Here is a 14,476-nt window from a genome sequence, read left to right on the forward strand (position 1 = left end):
CTTGCTTTCCTGGAATCAGTCTTGGTTTTTCTCTGCTTTGTGGGTGATTATTCTGCGCAGTCCCACTTGGACCTGGAGTGTCTGATGATGGTTTGTTGAGGTGGGCCTGGTGGGTGGGAGAATACCTAATGGGTACAGTGCTACTTGGGATAGAATTCCTTAACCAGCTAATCTTATCATGACCCCAGGGCCCTTCTCTTCTTTTGGATTGGTTGGAGTCTGGCTTAATGTCCTCTGGGGTCTTTCAAAGGACCTGAGAGGTCTTGGGCTGTGTTTTTTTCAGCTCTGATTTCTTCATTGAAATGTATCCATTTCTGTCTTCCTGTTGCTGCTGCTGCTGCTAAGTCACTTCAGTCGTGTCCGACTCTGTGCGACCCCATAGACGGCAGCCCACCAGGCTCCCCCGTCCCTGGGATTCTCCAGGCAAGAACACTGGAGTGGGTTGCCATTTCCTTCTCCAATGTGTGAAAGTGAAGTTGCTCAGTCGTATCCGACCCTTAGAGACCCCACGGACTGCAGCCTACCAGGCTCCTCCATCCATGGGATTTTCTAGGCAAGAGTACTGGAGTGGCTTGCCATTGCCTTCTCCGAATCTGTCTTCCTAGAACTCCTCAAAAACTTGATGTTTGTGTTCATTTGTATTTATGTTTCCTTCTGAGAGTTCTCCTGGTGGGAAGGTGAAGGGTGGGCTTTGTGGGCTGATTGGGCTGTGATGAAGGTGACACTGGGGGCACATATTCAGGCTTGGGGAGGAGGCTTTGCTGGGGCCTCTAGGGGTAAGATTCACCCATGAGGTGAAGTTGAAAACAACAGAACTCTTGGGGTTGTTCTGAGTGCTCTCTGGTGGGAATCCATTGGAGGAATTTAAGAAGGGAAGGGCCAGGATCTAGGCTGCAGAGGAGGGATGAAGACAGGTGACCGGGTTGGTGGTGGATTGGGATCTGGGTAATGCTGGAGCAGATGGATCAAGGGCAAGGAAGGTGCTTGGTGTGTGGGAAAGTGCTGAGGGAGTCCATGTCTTCCTCCCAAGATGTGGCTGGGCTTACTTAGGGGTGACACCCCAGAGGCGCCTCCCCGTACTGTGATGGTGGGGTTATAGTTCCCTGCTTAACCTTGAGGTCCCAGCTCCGTGCTTAAGGTGCAGGTGTTTCCAGGCCCCAGGGAGTGTGTCTTCCATATCCTCCAGCATTGATGCAGATGTGACTGGGACTCTGCTGTTCTTCTCTGCCTCTCATGCCATTGTTCCCTTGTTTTCTGGTTGTCATCTGCTGTAGTTGTGGACATGTCCTCAAAGTTATGTGTAAATTAGAAGTAAACAGATACTTCTTTCTTTTAATAATAGTAACTGGGTGTGGAGGGAGCAAGGTTTCAGAGATTTTTTTCTTTTTTTAATTTCGATATAGTTGCTTAAAATGTTGTGTTAGTTTCTGCTGCACGATGAGGTGAACTGACTACATGTATACATATATTCCCTCTGTCTTGGCCCTCCCCCACCCATCCCACCCATCTGGGTCACCACAGAACACAGGACAGAGCTCTCTGCACTATACAGTAGGTTCCCTCTAGCAATATGTATGTCAATCTCAATCTCCCAGGTCAACCCACTCCCGCTTCCCCTCCACCCCCCATATCTGCAAAGATTCTCTACATTATCTCTATTCCTGCCCTGCAGATAGGTTCATCTGTCCTGTTTTGCTAGATTTCACATATATGTGTTAATATACAGTATTTGTTTCTTTCTTTCTGACGTACATCACTCTGTATGACAGATTCTGGGCCCATCCACATCTCTACAAATGACCCAGTTTTGTTCCTTTTTATGGCTGAGTAGTATTCCATTGTATATATGTACCACATCGTCTTCTCTCTTTTTCTTGGCCACACCATGGGGAGTGTGGGATTTTAGTTCCCCTTGCAAAAGCTTTTAAGTTTAATTAGGTCCTATTTGTCTATTTTTGTTTTTATTTTCATCAGTAAAGGAAGTGACTCAAAAAGGGTGTTGCTGTGATTTATGTCAAAGAGTGTTCTTCCTGTGTTTTCCTCTAAGAGTTTTATAGTATCCATCCTTAAGTTTAGGTCTTTAATCTATGTTGAGTTTATTTTTGTGTGTGGTGTTAGGGAGTGTTCAAATTTCATCCATTTACACATAGCTGTCCAGTTTTCCCAGCACCACTTATTGAAGAGACTGTCTTTACTCCATTGTAGATTCTTGCCTCTTCTGTCATAGATTAGGTGACCATGGGTGTGTGGGTTTATCTTTCTGTCCTGTTACATTGATCTACATTTCTCTTTTTGTGTCAGTACCATACTGTCTTGATGACTGGAGCTATGTCGTATGGTTTGAAGTCACGGAGCCTGATTTCTTCAGCTCTGTTTCTCTTAAGATTGCTTCGGCTCTTTGGGGTCTTTTGTATTTCCATATAAGTTGTAAAATTTTTTGTTCTAATTCTGTGGAAAATGCCATTGGTAATTTGATAGGGATTGCATTGAATCTATAGATTGCTTTGGGTGGTATGGTCATTTTCACAATGTTGATTCTTCTAATCCACGAGTGTGGTATCTCTCTCCATTTGTTTGTGTCATCTTTGATTTCTTTCATCAGTGTCGTATAGATTTCTAAGTACAGGTCTTTTACCTCCTTAGGTAGGTTTATTCTTAGATATTTTATTCTTTTCGTTGCAATGGTAAATGGGAGTTTCCTTGATATTTCTTTCTCAACTTTTGTTGTCAGAGTATAGTAATGCAAGAGGTTTCTGTTCATTAATTTTGTATCCTGCAACTTTACCGAATGCATTGATTAGCTAAAGCAGTTTTCTACTGACATCTTTAGTATTTTCTATGTATAGTATCGCGACATTTACTTACAGTATCAGTTTTACGTCTTCTCTTCCAGTTTGAATTCCTTTTATTTCTTTTTCTTCATAGCTAGGACTTCCAAAACTATGTTGAATAATAGCGGTGAGAGTGGACACTCTTATTCAGTGTGTTTCTGATGTTAGAGGAAATGCTTTCAGTTTTTCACCACTGAGAATATTTGCCATTGGTTTGTCATATACGGCCTCTATTATGTTGAGGTAGGTTCCTGCTGTGCCCATTTTCTGGAGAGATTTTATCATAAATGGATATTGAATTTTGTTTAAAGCTTTTTCTGTCTGAAATGATCATATGGTTTTTATTCTTTAATTTTTTGATATGGGTTATTGTGCTGATTGGTTTATGTGTATTGAATAACCCTGGGATAAATTCCACTTGATCATAGTGTATGATCCTTTTTGTGTGTTCTTAGATACTGTTTGCTAGTATTTTGTTGAAAATTTTTGCCTTTATGTTCATTAGTGATATTTGTCTGTAATTTTCTTATTTTGTGCTTTTTTAAATCTGGTTTTGGTATCAGGATGATGATGGCCTTGTAGGATGAGCTTGGGAGTGTTCCTTCCTGTGCATTTTTTGAAAGAGTTTGAGAAGGGTGGGTGTTAGATCTTTAAATGTTTGATAGAATTTGCTTGTGAAGCCATCTGGTCCTGGATTTTGTTTGTCAGAAGATTTTTAATTGGAGTTTCAATTTCATTACTTGTAATTGATCTGTTTAAAACAATTTTCTATTTCTTCTTGATTCAGTCTTGGGAAATTGTACTTTTTTAAGAGTCTGCCCATTTCTTCCAGGTTGTCTGTTTTATTGGCCTATAGTTGCTTGTATAGTCTCTTACAAGAGAAGGAAACCAGAGAAGACGATGGCACCCCACTCCAGTACTCTTGCCTGGAAAATCCCATGGACAGAGGAGCCTGGTGGGCTGCAGTCCATGGGGTTGCGAAGAGTCAGACACGACTGAGCGACTTCACTTTCACTTTTCACTTTCATGCATTGGAGAAGGAAATGGCAACCCACTCCAGTGTTCTTGCCTGGAGAATCCCAGGGACGGGGGAGCTACCGTCTGTGGGGTCGCGCAGAGTCGGACATGACTGAAGTGACTTAGCAGCAGCAGCAGAGAAGGAAATGGCAGTCCACTCCAGTATTCTTGCCTGGAGAATCCCACGGACAGAGGAGCCTGGCAGGCTACAGTCCATAGGGTCACAAGAGTTGGATACGACCTAGCGACTAAACCACCACCATAGTCTCTTACGATCCTTTGTATTTCTGTGGTATTAATTGTAATTTCTCCTTTTTCATTTCTAATTTTATTGACTTGAATCCTCTCCCTTTTTTTCCTTGATGAATCTGGCTAACAATTTATCCATTTTGTTTCTTTTCAAAGAATCAGCTTTTAGTGTCATTTATTTTTGCTATTATTTCATTCCTATTTCGTTTATTTCTCTTTGATTTTTATGATTTCTTTCCTTCTACTAACTTTGGGTTTTGTTTTGTTCTTTTTTCTCTAGTTGATTTAGATATAAGGTTGTTTATTTGATATTTTTCTTGTTTCTTGAGATAAGATTGAATTACTATAAACTTTCCTCTTAAAACTGCTTTTGCTGCATCTCATAGATTTTGGGTTGTCATGTTTTTGTTGTCATTTATTTCTACACTTTTCTCTTTGATTTCTTCAGTGATGTTTTAGTTACTTAGTAGCATATTATTTAGCCTCCATGTATTTGTGCTTTTTACAGTTTTTTTCCTGTAATTGATTTCTAATCTCATAGCATTGTAGTTGGAAAAGGTGCTTAATATGATTTTAATGTTCTTAAATTTACTGAGACTTGATTTATAACCTAAGATTGATTTATCCTGAAGAATTTTCTGTGTGTGTTTGAGAAGAATGTGTATTCTGTTGCTTTTGGATGGAGTATCCTCTAAGTATTAATTAAGTGTATCTGGTCTGTTGTGTCATTTAAAGTTTGTGTTTCCTAATTTATTTTCTCTCTAGGTGATCTGCCCCTTGGTATAAGTGGGGTGTTAAATCCCCCCACTATAATTGTAATCCTGTTGATTTCTCCCTTTATTTCTGTTAACATTTGCCATATGTTTTGAGGTGCCCCTTTGTTGGGTGCATAAGTATTTACAGTTGTTAGATCTTCTTGGATTGATCCCTTGATCATTATGTAGTGTTTTTCCTTGTCTCTTGTAATAGTGTTTATTTTATTTTAAAGTCTAGTTTATCTAATTGCTACTCCAGCTTTCTTTTGATACCCATGTGTATAGAATACCTATGTGTCTCTAGGTCTGAAGTGGGTCACTTGTAGACAGCATGTATACAGGTCTTGTTTTTGTATTCATTTAGTCAGTCTTGTGGTTGGAGCATTTAATCCATTTATATTTAAGACAATTATTGATATATATATTCCTATTGCCATTTTCTAATTGTTTGGGGTTTGTTTTTATAGGTCTTTTTCTTCCCTTGTGTTTCCTAGAGAAATTCCTTTAGCATTTGTTGTAAAGCTGGTTTGGAAGTGCTAAATTCTCTTGGCTTTTGCTTGTCTGTAATGTTTTAGATTTTTCCATCAAATCTGAACCAGATCCTTGCTTAGAATAATCTTATTTGTAGGTTTTTCCCTTTCATCATTTTAAATGTATTTTGCCACTCCCTTCTGGCCTACAGAGTTTCTGCTGCAAAATCAGCTGATAACCTTTTGGGGATTCCCTTGTGTAGTATTTTTTGCTGTTCCCTTGCTGCTTTTAATAGTTTCTTTGAATTCAATTTTTGTTAGTTTGATTAATGTGTTTCTCAGTGTGATTCTCATTGGGTTTGTCTCCTTGAGTAGGGAAGTCTCTGTGCTTCCTGGACTTGGGTGGCTATTTCCTTTCTCATGTTGAGGAAGTTTTAGACCAATCTCTTCAAATATTTCCTCAGACGCTTTCTCTTTTCTTCTTCTGAGACCTCTGTAATTCACATGTTGTGTGTTCAGCGCTGTCCCAGTGGTCTGTGAGGCTGTCCTCATTTACCCTCATTCTTTTTTCTTTATTCTGCTCCTCAGTTAATTATTTCCAGCATTTGATCTTCCAGCTTACTTACTCATTCTTCTGTCTCAGTTAGTTTGCATTGATTCCTTCCAGTGTGTTTTTCATTTCAGTTGTTGTGTTGCTCATCACTGTGTATCCTTTAGTTCTTCTGGGTCCTTGTTAAACATCTCTTGTATTTTCTTGATCCATGCCTCCATTCTGTTTCCAAGATTTTGGATCATCTTTATTACCATTCCTCTGAATTCTTTTTCAGGTTGGTTACCTGTTTCCTCTTCATTCATTTGGTAAGGTTTTTACCTTGCTCCTTCATCTGTAACATATTTTTTTTTGGTCATCCCATTGTTTTTGATGGGCAGGCTGTGTTCCTGTCTTGCTGGTTGTTTGCCCTGATTAGTTCAACACTGGAGTTTGCAGACAGTTGAGTGGAGCCATGTGTTGGTGCTGAAATGAGGACCTCTGGGAGACCTCACACTGACTAAAAATTTCCCTGTGACCTGCAGTTCTCTGTTAATTCAGCAGTTTGGACTTGGCACTACCACCACAGGAGCTCAGGCCCAACCCCTGGCCTGGGAACTAAGGCCCAGTAAGCCTTAAAGTGCAGCAAAAAGAAAAAAAAAAAGCAAGCAACAAGCAGAAAAGAACAGAACAATACCAAACAATAAAGTAAGATAAAATTAGGAAAGTAAAAATTATATTTAGGGAAATAACTCTAAAAATTAAACAAGAAGACAAAATAAAACAGAATGATAATAGCCCTCCCCCCAAAAAAACACAAAAGAAAGAAAATAAAGCAATTTAAAAATTAATTAGAAAAAGAATAAAAATAAAAGATAAAGACATAAAATTAGGACTTCCCTGGTGGTCCAGTGGCTAAGACTCTATGCCCCCATTGCAGGGAACCTGAGTTCCATCCCTGTTTGGGGAACTAGATCCCACGTGTCACAACTAAAAATTCCACTTGCTGCAAGGAAGGTGAAAGATCTCGCTCTCGCATGACACAGCTAAGACCCAGCACGGCCAAATAAATAAATAAAAATAAGCAATTATTGAGAATAAATAAATAAAATATTCTCCATGCCTCCTCTTCCAGTATTCTTCCTTTTTCTGTAAGCTGCAGCCTACCCCTGCCTCCCCATTAGACCCTCCAAGCTCTCCAGATAGGTCTCTGGACCTGCTTTGTCAGCCTCATGTCTGCATGTGTTCTGCTCACTAGCATCTGTTCCTGAAACTGGCCCCGAGCACATGTGCCATGTAGGCCAGCTGGGGCATAGGCCTCCACTGGTGTGCCCATAGGGGCTGGCGCAGCCAGGGAAGAGGCCTTGGAGGTGGGTGGCGTCCGGCTTGCCTGTACCTGCATGGCCAGAGGAAGTCCTGTCAGGGGCGGGACTTGGGCTGCCAGCACTGTGTGGCTGGAAGAAGCCTTCGTGGGTATGAGGGCTCAGGACTGGGATCCACACAGCTGGAAGAGGCGTGGGGACTGGACTCAGGCCCAAGATGCAGGCATCTGGAAGAGGCCTGGGGTGGTACGGGGACCGGGTGGTCTTAGGCCTGAGATCTGTGCAGCTGGAGGGAGCCCCAGTGGGTGGTGGGGCTTTCAGGACCAGGAGCCCCACAGACTCACCGGGGCTGAGTGGGCGGAGGAGATGCTGGCTTTGTTCCTCTCTGATTCCCAACCTCCCAAAGGTCCCTCCCTGTCCTCGTGATCCCTTGGTGGTGAGTGGGCTCCTCTGAGTGTGGAAACCTTCCCTCTCCTCCAGACACCCTCAGTGGTGCCTGTCTGGTCCCCCCGCCACTCTTCTTCTCTCCCTCCCTCCCATGTCCTACCTGACTGCTCAGGGAGTCCTCCCACCCATTTGGTGTCCAGGGTCCTGCACCAGGGCCCCGTCAGCACCCTAGCTGTGAGCAGATGCAAACTCTGCGTCTTCCTACTCCTCCATCATGATGCTGCTCCTCAGAGGTGTTTTTAGGGAAAAAACGTGAGTATTGCAGTGTGGGGTTTGGAGGTGTCTCTGATTCCCAGAGACCTTTTCGCTGAGCTTCTTAAGCAGGGAGAAGCTAATTTGAAATCGATGAGATATCAGGGTCTGATGTTCCAGATGTTGGAGAACTGTGAACAGTTGTGCTGACTCTATGAATCAGAGGCCTGTCCTGCTCTCTGTGGGTAATGAGGGGAAGGACTTGGAGCTGGGTCAGATTCCCCTCAATCCCAGATGTCTAGTCTTTTCCTCCTGCTGTGCTGTGTGTTAAGAGCTGAGAGAGCGGCCTGGCAGAGTCCTGGCCCCGGCTCCCTGGAAGGCCCCGGCTCCCTGGAAGGCCTCTGCCTGAGGCTGTGCCAAGTTTCCCTCTCAGTCCGTGTGTGTTTCTCTCTAGGACCGGAAGCTCACCAAACTGGAGCGGCAGCGGTTCAAGGAGGAGGCTGAGATGCTGAAGGGCCTGCAGCACCCCAACATTGTGCGCTTCTATGACTTCTGGGAGTCCAGTGCCAGGGGGAAGCGGTGCATTGTGCTGGTGACCGAACTGATGACCTCGGGGACACTGAAGACGTGAGCATGCTACCCACCCAGCCATTTGGGGCCTTGGGGTGGGCTTGGCCTGGGGCTCAAGAGTTGCAATGGCTGAGGCCCTGGGCCTGCGTTTGCTTGGGGTGGTCCTGGCTGGTGTGGCCAGTAGCCCTTTCTCAGAAGTGCCCCTGTTTGGGGAATAAATACACAGCCCTCAGCAACTGGGGGCCCCTTCCCCACATGAGCTGTGGGTGAGCCACACCCCTGCCTGCAGGTATCTGAAGCGGTTCAAGGTGATGAAGCCCAAGGTTCTACGTAGCTGGTGCCGGCAGATCCTGAAGGGCCTGCTGTTCCTGCACACCAGGACGCCCCCCATCATCCACCGGGACCTCAAGTGTGACAACATCTTTATCACTGGGCCCACAGGGTCTGTGAAGATCGGCGACTTGGGCCTGGCCACCCTCAAGAGAGCATCCTTTGCTAAAAGTGTGATAGGTGAGCCTATCTTGTCTCTTCACGCCCCTGTGCTTCAGGGCACCTCCGCACCACCCCCCCCCAGGATCACCATCCTGCAAGTGCTGGCTCTGCTGCCTGTGCCCCCTGTGCCTGGCTGCAGACTTGGATGCCCTGTGTGTGAGTCCCTTAGCTGTGTCCCTTGGGTGCTGAGTCTGACTGGCACCCAAGGGCCTGTGGACCCTAAGGGTACTTGGGTGCGGGAAAGAGATCTGGAGGACAGAAGAATGTGGGGACTTTGTGGTCAGTGAGGCTGGAGCTGCCTTCAGTGGACTGAGGGTGGGGAGGGTGCCCAAGACCCACAGAGGGAACCTTTGGGGTATGGAGTGAGCATGAGGGGTGTGGGGGCTGAGGAATTTCATGTGGAAGGCAGTTTGCTGGCTATTACTGCCTTTGCATTTCTTATCCTCCTCAGAGAAGCCCCTCTGTGGCTGTGGCTGTCTTGAAGACATGGTCTGCAGTTCACGCCAGCCCCATGTGGGGTCGTGCTTTGGTCCTGCACACAGCAGGCACTGTGTGTCCACCAGAGCTGGGGGGAGCCCTTCCTGGGTTTGCAAAGAATGTGCTTCAAGGGGCTGTGGGACAGCCATTTATAGGGTTCAGGATGTCTGGAAAGTACCAGTGAGCTGCAGGGTCAGGTGGCTGTAGGGTATGGCTCTGGAAGTTTGGATCAGGTAAGATTGGGAGAAGCTCTCCATGCCATGATGTGACGGCTTCTTCCCACATAAGCAAGATGAGAGGGTGATTAGGGTTTGGCAAGTTCATGGTTTTGTTGTATGGCTGGAGACAGAACTTGACCTGTTTGTGGAAAATGGAACTGCTGGGAATCTGGAAACTTCTCTGGCAGGCTAGTGGTTTTGGAATGTGACAACATCTGGGACAAGGTAGCCACCAGGTGTCCTGTGGATGTGAGGCCTCTAGCTGAATAGGGGAGCAGAGTGGTGATGCAAGGGTTGATTCAGGCCTCAGTTCCCTATCTGTGAAATGGGTGGAGCAGGTGAGGGCCTGGCTGTGGGACCCAGGGGTTTGGGGGATACACCACCAAGCCTCTGAGCTACTAGAGGTGTCCAGGCAGGCTTTGCAGTTTTGGCCTTGGAAGTCAGGGCTTCTTTGACAGCTCTTTTTCCTCTTGGAAATGGACTTTCCGGTTGCTGAGTGACATGGTGGGGTGAGATGAAGCCTGCGTGTTTCTGGAGGCACAGTGAGCTCCACACAGTGTCTGGCCCCACAGGGCTCCCTGATCACCCCAGCTTTTGCTCAGCTGGAGCCCTCGAAGCTCCATGCTCATTGTAAATGGAGGCTGGTCAGCACATCTAAACAGGTGGGCAGCAGGGCTCCGTCCCCAGCAAGGGGCCTCAGCTGAGTGGGGGTCTGTGGTCAGGTGAAGGATCCCCTAGGCCTGTGGATGAGGCTCTTCCCTCCACGCTGTGTCCAGGGTACCTAGCGGGGCATTTGATGTTGTGGACCCATTCTAGGTGTAGCCGTCAGAGAGTGGAGACAAGACGTGGTTTGAGATATCTGGCGGTGGCAGCCCCTCAGAGGCTCCCCGTGACCCTTGTGGGGTTTATCCCTGAGGGCCACTTGGATCTGACACCATCATGGTGTGCTCTCACTGCGTTTGTGCTGGCCAGGCCCTGAGTGGGTGGAGGTGAAGTCGGTGGAGTCCTTCCTGCAGGTGTTCACAGCCATGGAGGCTGGGACTTGGGGGATGCAGAGCTGTGGGGCTTAGGAGGTGCGCCCAGAGGTCCCTGGACACATGTGTATGGGTGCCAGCATACACGCATTCTTCTTAACATTTAGACTTAAACAACTGTGTTGTAAGGAAAGAGAAAAAAGTTCGGTGTCCGTGGCCCTAGTACAAGTGCAAAATTGGCATCACCCACCATCCCACCTTGGAGCTGGGCCCCACACACACCCCCTGTCCACTCTACTCCCACAAGTCAGAACATCTTGGGTCCTTGGGGTATTTCTTGCAAAGCAGCATTTCTGGTTCCCAAGGGTCTCAGAAGAGACTGAGCTGAGTGGTCAGGAGTCCTGAACAGGTAAGTCGTGTCCTCTCTGAGCCGGCTTTGCTCCCAGCTGCTTGTCAGGAACCCTGAGGCTCTTCTCTCTTATCCTTGTAGATGGACATGGCCAAATGCCAAAATTTTCAGTATTATCATATGGTTCAAAAACCCAAAAGGATGAAAAATTGCCAGTGCAAGGTCCCTTGAACTCCAGTTCTTTCTCTATTCATCATTATTTCTGATGGAATCTTCCAGAATTCTTTATGCATGTGTGTAACTCAACTTAACATAGGTTCTTGTGTTTTCCATTTTTTACCCAAACTGTGAACTTTTTTTTTTGTAAATATATAATACATCTTAAGTTGAAATTATGGGTAAAGGAGAAAAAATTAATATCACCCTTAATCTACCTGCATGCCAGATACCCCCAGACCTCATGCTTTTTAACACACTAGTTTGTACAGTTTTACATCTGCTTGTAAAAAAAAACTGGAACATTTTGAGAATCTTCCAAGGTCAACAAAGATGGAGAAGTTGAAATTAAAAGCAGTCTTATTGAAATTGATGGCCCCGTTTCTTTGCATTCAGCTTGACAGATGCTCAGTTGGACCTTTTTTTTTTTTTTAAGAGTTAGTGATTTTTAAAGCAAATGTTTGTTACAGAGAAATTAAAAACACCAGACTAAATGAAAAAGCCATAACCCCACCTTCTAGATGAGTCATTTTTGTCTGTGCTTATTGTTTTATATGGGATAGTCAGCATGCATGTACAATCATATATTTTGCTTATTTTACTCAGCATATGTGAGTCTATCATGTCCTTAAAAATTCGGAGTAAACTTTGTTTTAAAATCTCTTGTGCTTAGAATGGATGGGCAGTTCTCACTATAACACGTTGCTGGTGATACCTGCCAGATGATTGGCGCCTGCCCAGCTGTCCCCAGGCAGCCATCTTTAGTGAAAAAGATCACTATGCTGACTGATGCTCTGCCTGTCTAGGGACATGGGGGCCTTTCTGGGCTTTTACAATTTACATAGCTCTGTGGTGACCCCAAGTTTTTGTCTGCTATGGGTTATCTAGGCCTGTAGCCAGGAGGGATATGCTCAGACTTCTGCCTCCACAAAACATCATTTCTGGCACAGACCCTATCTCCTGGGAAGTAATGGTCTCCCAGCTCTGTGATCAGGGGATGGTGCTATAAACTGATCCACCCTAGAATTGGGAGGGTATGAGGAGGGGGGCGGATTTGGGGGAACTTCTATCAGTAAAGCAGAATCCTGTTTGAATCCTGGATTCTAGAACCAATGGCGAGGAGCATAGGGGCAGGGCCCATCCTGGCTTGTGGATGGGGGAGGAGGTATGGGACTCTGATGAGAGGCCCAGGGGGCTCTGGGGCCCAGTGACCACTGACCCTGCGTCTTCTGCTCCTGGGTGCAGGTACCCCCGAGTTCATGGCACCAGAGATGTACGAGGAGCACTACGATGAGTCCGTGGATGTATACGCCTTCGGGATGTGCATGTTGGAGATGGCCACCTCAGAGTACCCCTACTCAGAGTGCCAGAATGCCGCCCAGATCTACAGGAAGGTCACCTGTGTGAGTCCACCGGCCATGTGATGGGCTGGTTGTGTGTCCCACGTTGAGCTCTGTGTGCTTTGTAAAATCCTCACAGGAGCCATGTGAGGAAGGGAAGGAAACCATTTTACAGATGGAGAACTAGAAGACTAGTAGGGGGTCTCCTAGCTTCCATGGAGTAGCAACAGTTATAACGTGGGCTGTGGGTGGACCCTGGAGCCTTCACTGGGGCCTCAGGCAGCGCTGCGGGGCTGGAGCACCAAAGGGACCTCTCCAGGAGGCCCAGGCCACCTGTCCATAGAGACCCTTCTCTGTGCCACCTGGAGGCTGCTGGCTTTCCCGTCTTCTGGCGTGTCCCTAGACTTTGATCAGATGGTTTCAGCTCTGAAAACAGCATCCTGTCCTCCCCTGGGGCCGTCCTGCTGGGTGGGGAATACAGCAGGAGCATCCAGCCCAGGGCAGCTGGGGCTGTGCCCTTTCTGGGCCCTGATGCCTCACTGTCCATCTGTACCTGCAGGCACCAGGCCCCACCACCCAAGTGCTGGCTGCCTCTCCCCAACCCCAACCCCCACCTCCCTGCAGCCTCTTCACTTCTGCAGAAGCGTGAGGCACCATGGCTCTTGGAACCCCAGAGCACCTGCCTTATCCTGCCCTCTACTTTGAGCCCTCCCTGCAGGTCACAGCTTGTTTCTGTCCTTTGAGTCTTCATTTTCAGTTATCTGTCAGTCATTTTTTTCACTCTGAGCACCTACTGTGTGCTTCTGAGGGTGCAAGGTATGAAGGGAGAATCCTTGGTTAGTGGCGCTGTTGGGTGTGGGTCAGATGCCGGCAGAGGTGTGCAGCTCCCCAGAGGTGCTGACCAGAGAGGTGACCCATCAGCCATCGGCAGGTCCTCTGGGGGGACAGGGAGGGACTCAAGGGAGGTTAGGGCTTCATTGCCAGGCCTTGGAGGAGCGCTGGGGCCCAGTGTGCAGGTGGAGCTGCTGCTGTCCTTGGTCCTGGTTGCGTGTGTGGATGGGGTGGTGGTCCCTCTGCTGGGCTTGGGGAGACAGGGACTGAGTCTCCTGGGCACATACTCCTTAGTCACCTGGGTTCTTTCAGCAGCACCTGCCCCCCATGTAGGCCCTGGGAAACAGGACACTTTTCAGGGTCCCAAGGCTCCTACGTGGACCCATGTTGGTTTGAGTAAAGTAAGGCCCTACTTCCCCTGCCTCCTTGAGGAAATCTGATGAAAGGTGCATTCCCTGATCCTTGGTGTTTCCTCTGTTTGCCGTGACACCTTCGTGTTCTGGGTCCTCTGGGCCCTCACGCCACCCCCTCGCACTGGTCCAGCCTCCAGCATCTGCTCCAGTCCTTGGAGGGTCTTGGTTCCTTTTGTTCTCAGCTGCCCCAACTTTGTGCTTCTGAGCAAAACAACACCTTGTTCTGGCACGTTCTGCCATAACCTTCCAGAGATTTAAATGATGGTATATGTGCGCCCTTATCTGTATTTATAGTTTCTCAGACCACTGGTTCCCACCCCTGTTAGGACTGTGGCCTTTCTTTCTGGCATAATTATATTTCTTTTTGTGTTGGCTTCAGTGGAGTAACACAGGGGTCTCATGTTCAAGGAGGACCCCTCGCCCACTTTTAAAGCCAAGGGCTATGCCTGTTACTGCACAAACTCACCTGCATGTCAGACACAGCATGACCCATTGGTTATGGTCAGATGTCCTAGGCAGGAGTTTGCCTGGCACTTTGGGGCCTCACCTGCACTCCCAGGGTGCACCTCCCCTCTCCCCCATCCCTCTCTGTGGGAAAATGTATGCTTAAAAAAAAAACGAAAAAAAAAGCCAGGATGAGACCTTTGAAGACAGTCTTTTTGAAGGAGGAAGAACATGATGGTTGAGCCCTCACTGTGTTCCAAATCTTCAAAAGCCAGGATCCCCTCCACCCAAACCCCTCCCTGGGCAGATTGCAAATAAGCCCTGCCATCCAGCCCCTGCT

General features: G+C 47.0%; 1 protein-coding gene across 6 annotated transcripts in view; it reads left to right on the forward strand.

Annotated features, from left to right (window-relative positions):
• Nucleotides 1-14,476, forward strand: part of WNK2 (WNK lysine deficient protein kinase 2) — a 151,672-nt gene that overhangs the window by 37,577 nt on the left and 99,619 nt on the right. For all 6 annotated transcript variants that reach the window (XM_055427496.2, XM_055427489.2, XM_055427490.2 and 3 more), the window contains exons 3-5: nt 8,267-8,439; nt 8,672-8,892; nt 12,354-12,511. In XM_055427496.2, the coding sequence (XP_055283471.2) occupies nt 8,267-8,439; nt 8,672-8,892; nt 12,354-12,511 (552 nt within the window). The remainder of the gene's footprint in view (nt 1-8,266; nt 8,440-8,671; nt 8,893-12,353; nt 12,512-14,476) is intronic.

Source organism: Moschus berezovskii, chromosome 7 (assembly GCF_049115385.1).
Source record: "Moschus berezovskii isolate FMDL1 chromosome 7, NW_MosBer_1.0, whole genome shotgun sequence".
NCBI lineage: Eukaryota > Metazoa > Chordata > Mammalia > Artiodactyla > Moschidae > Moschus > Moschus berezovskii.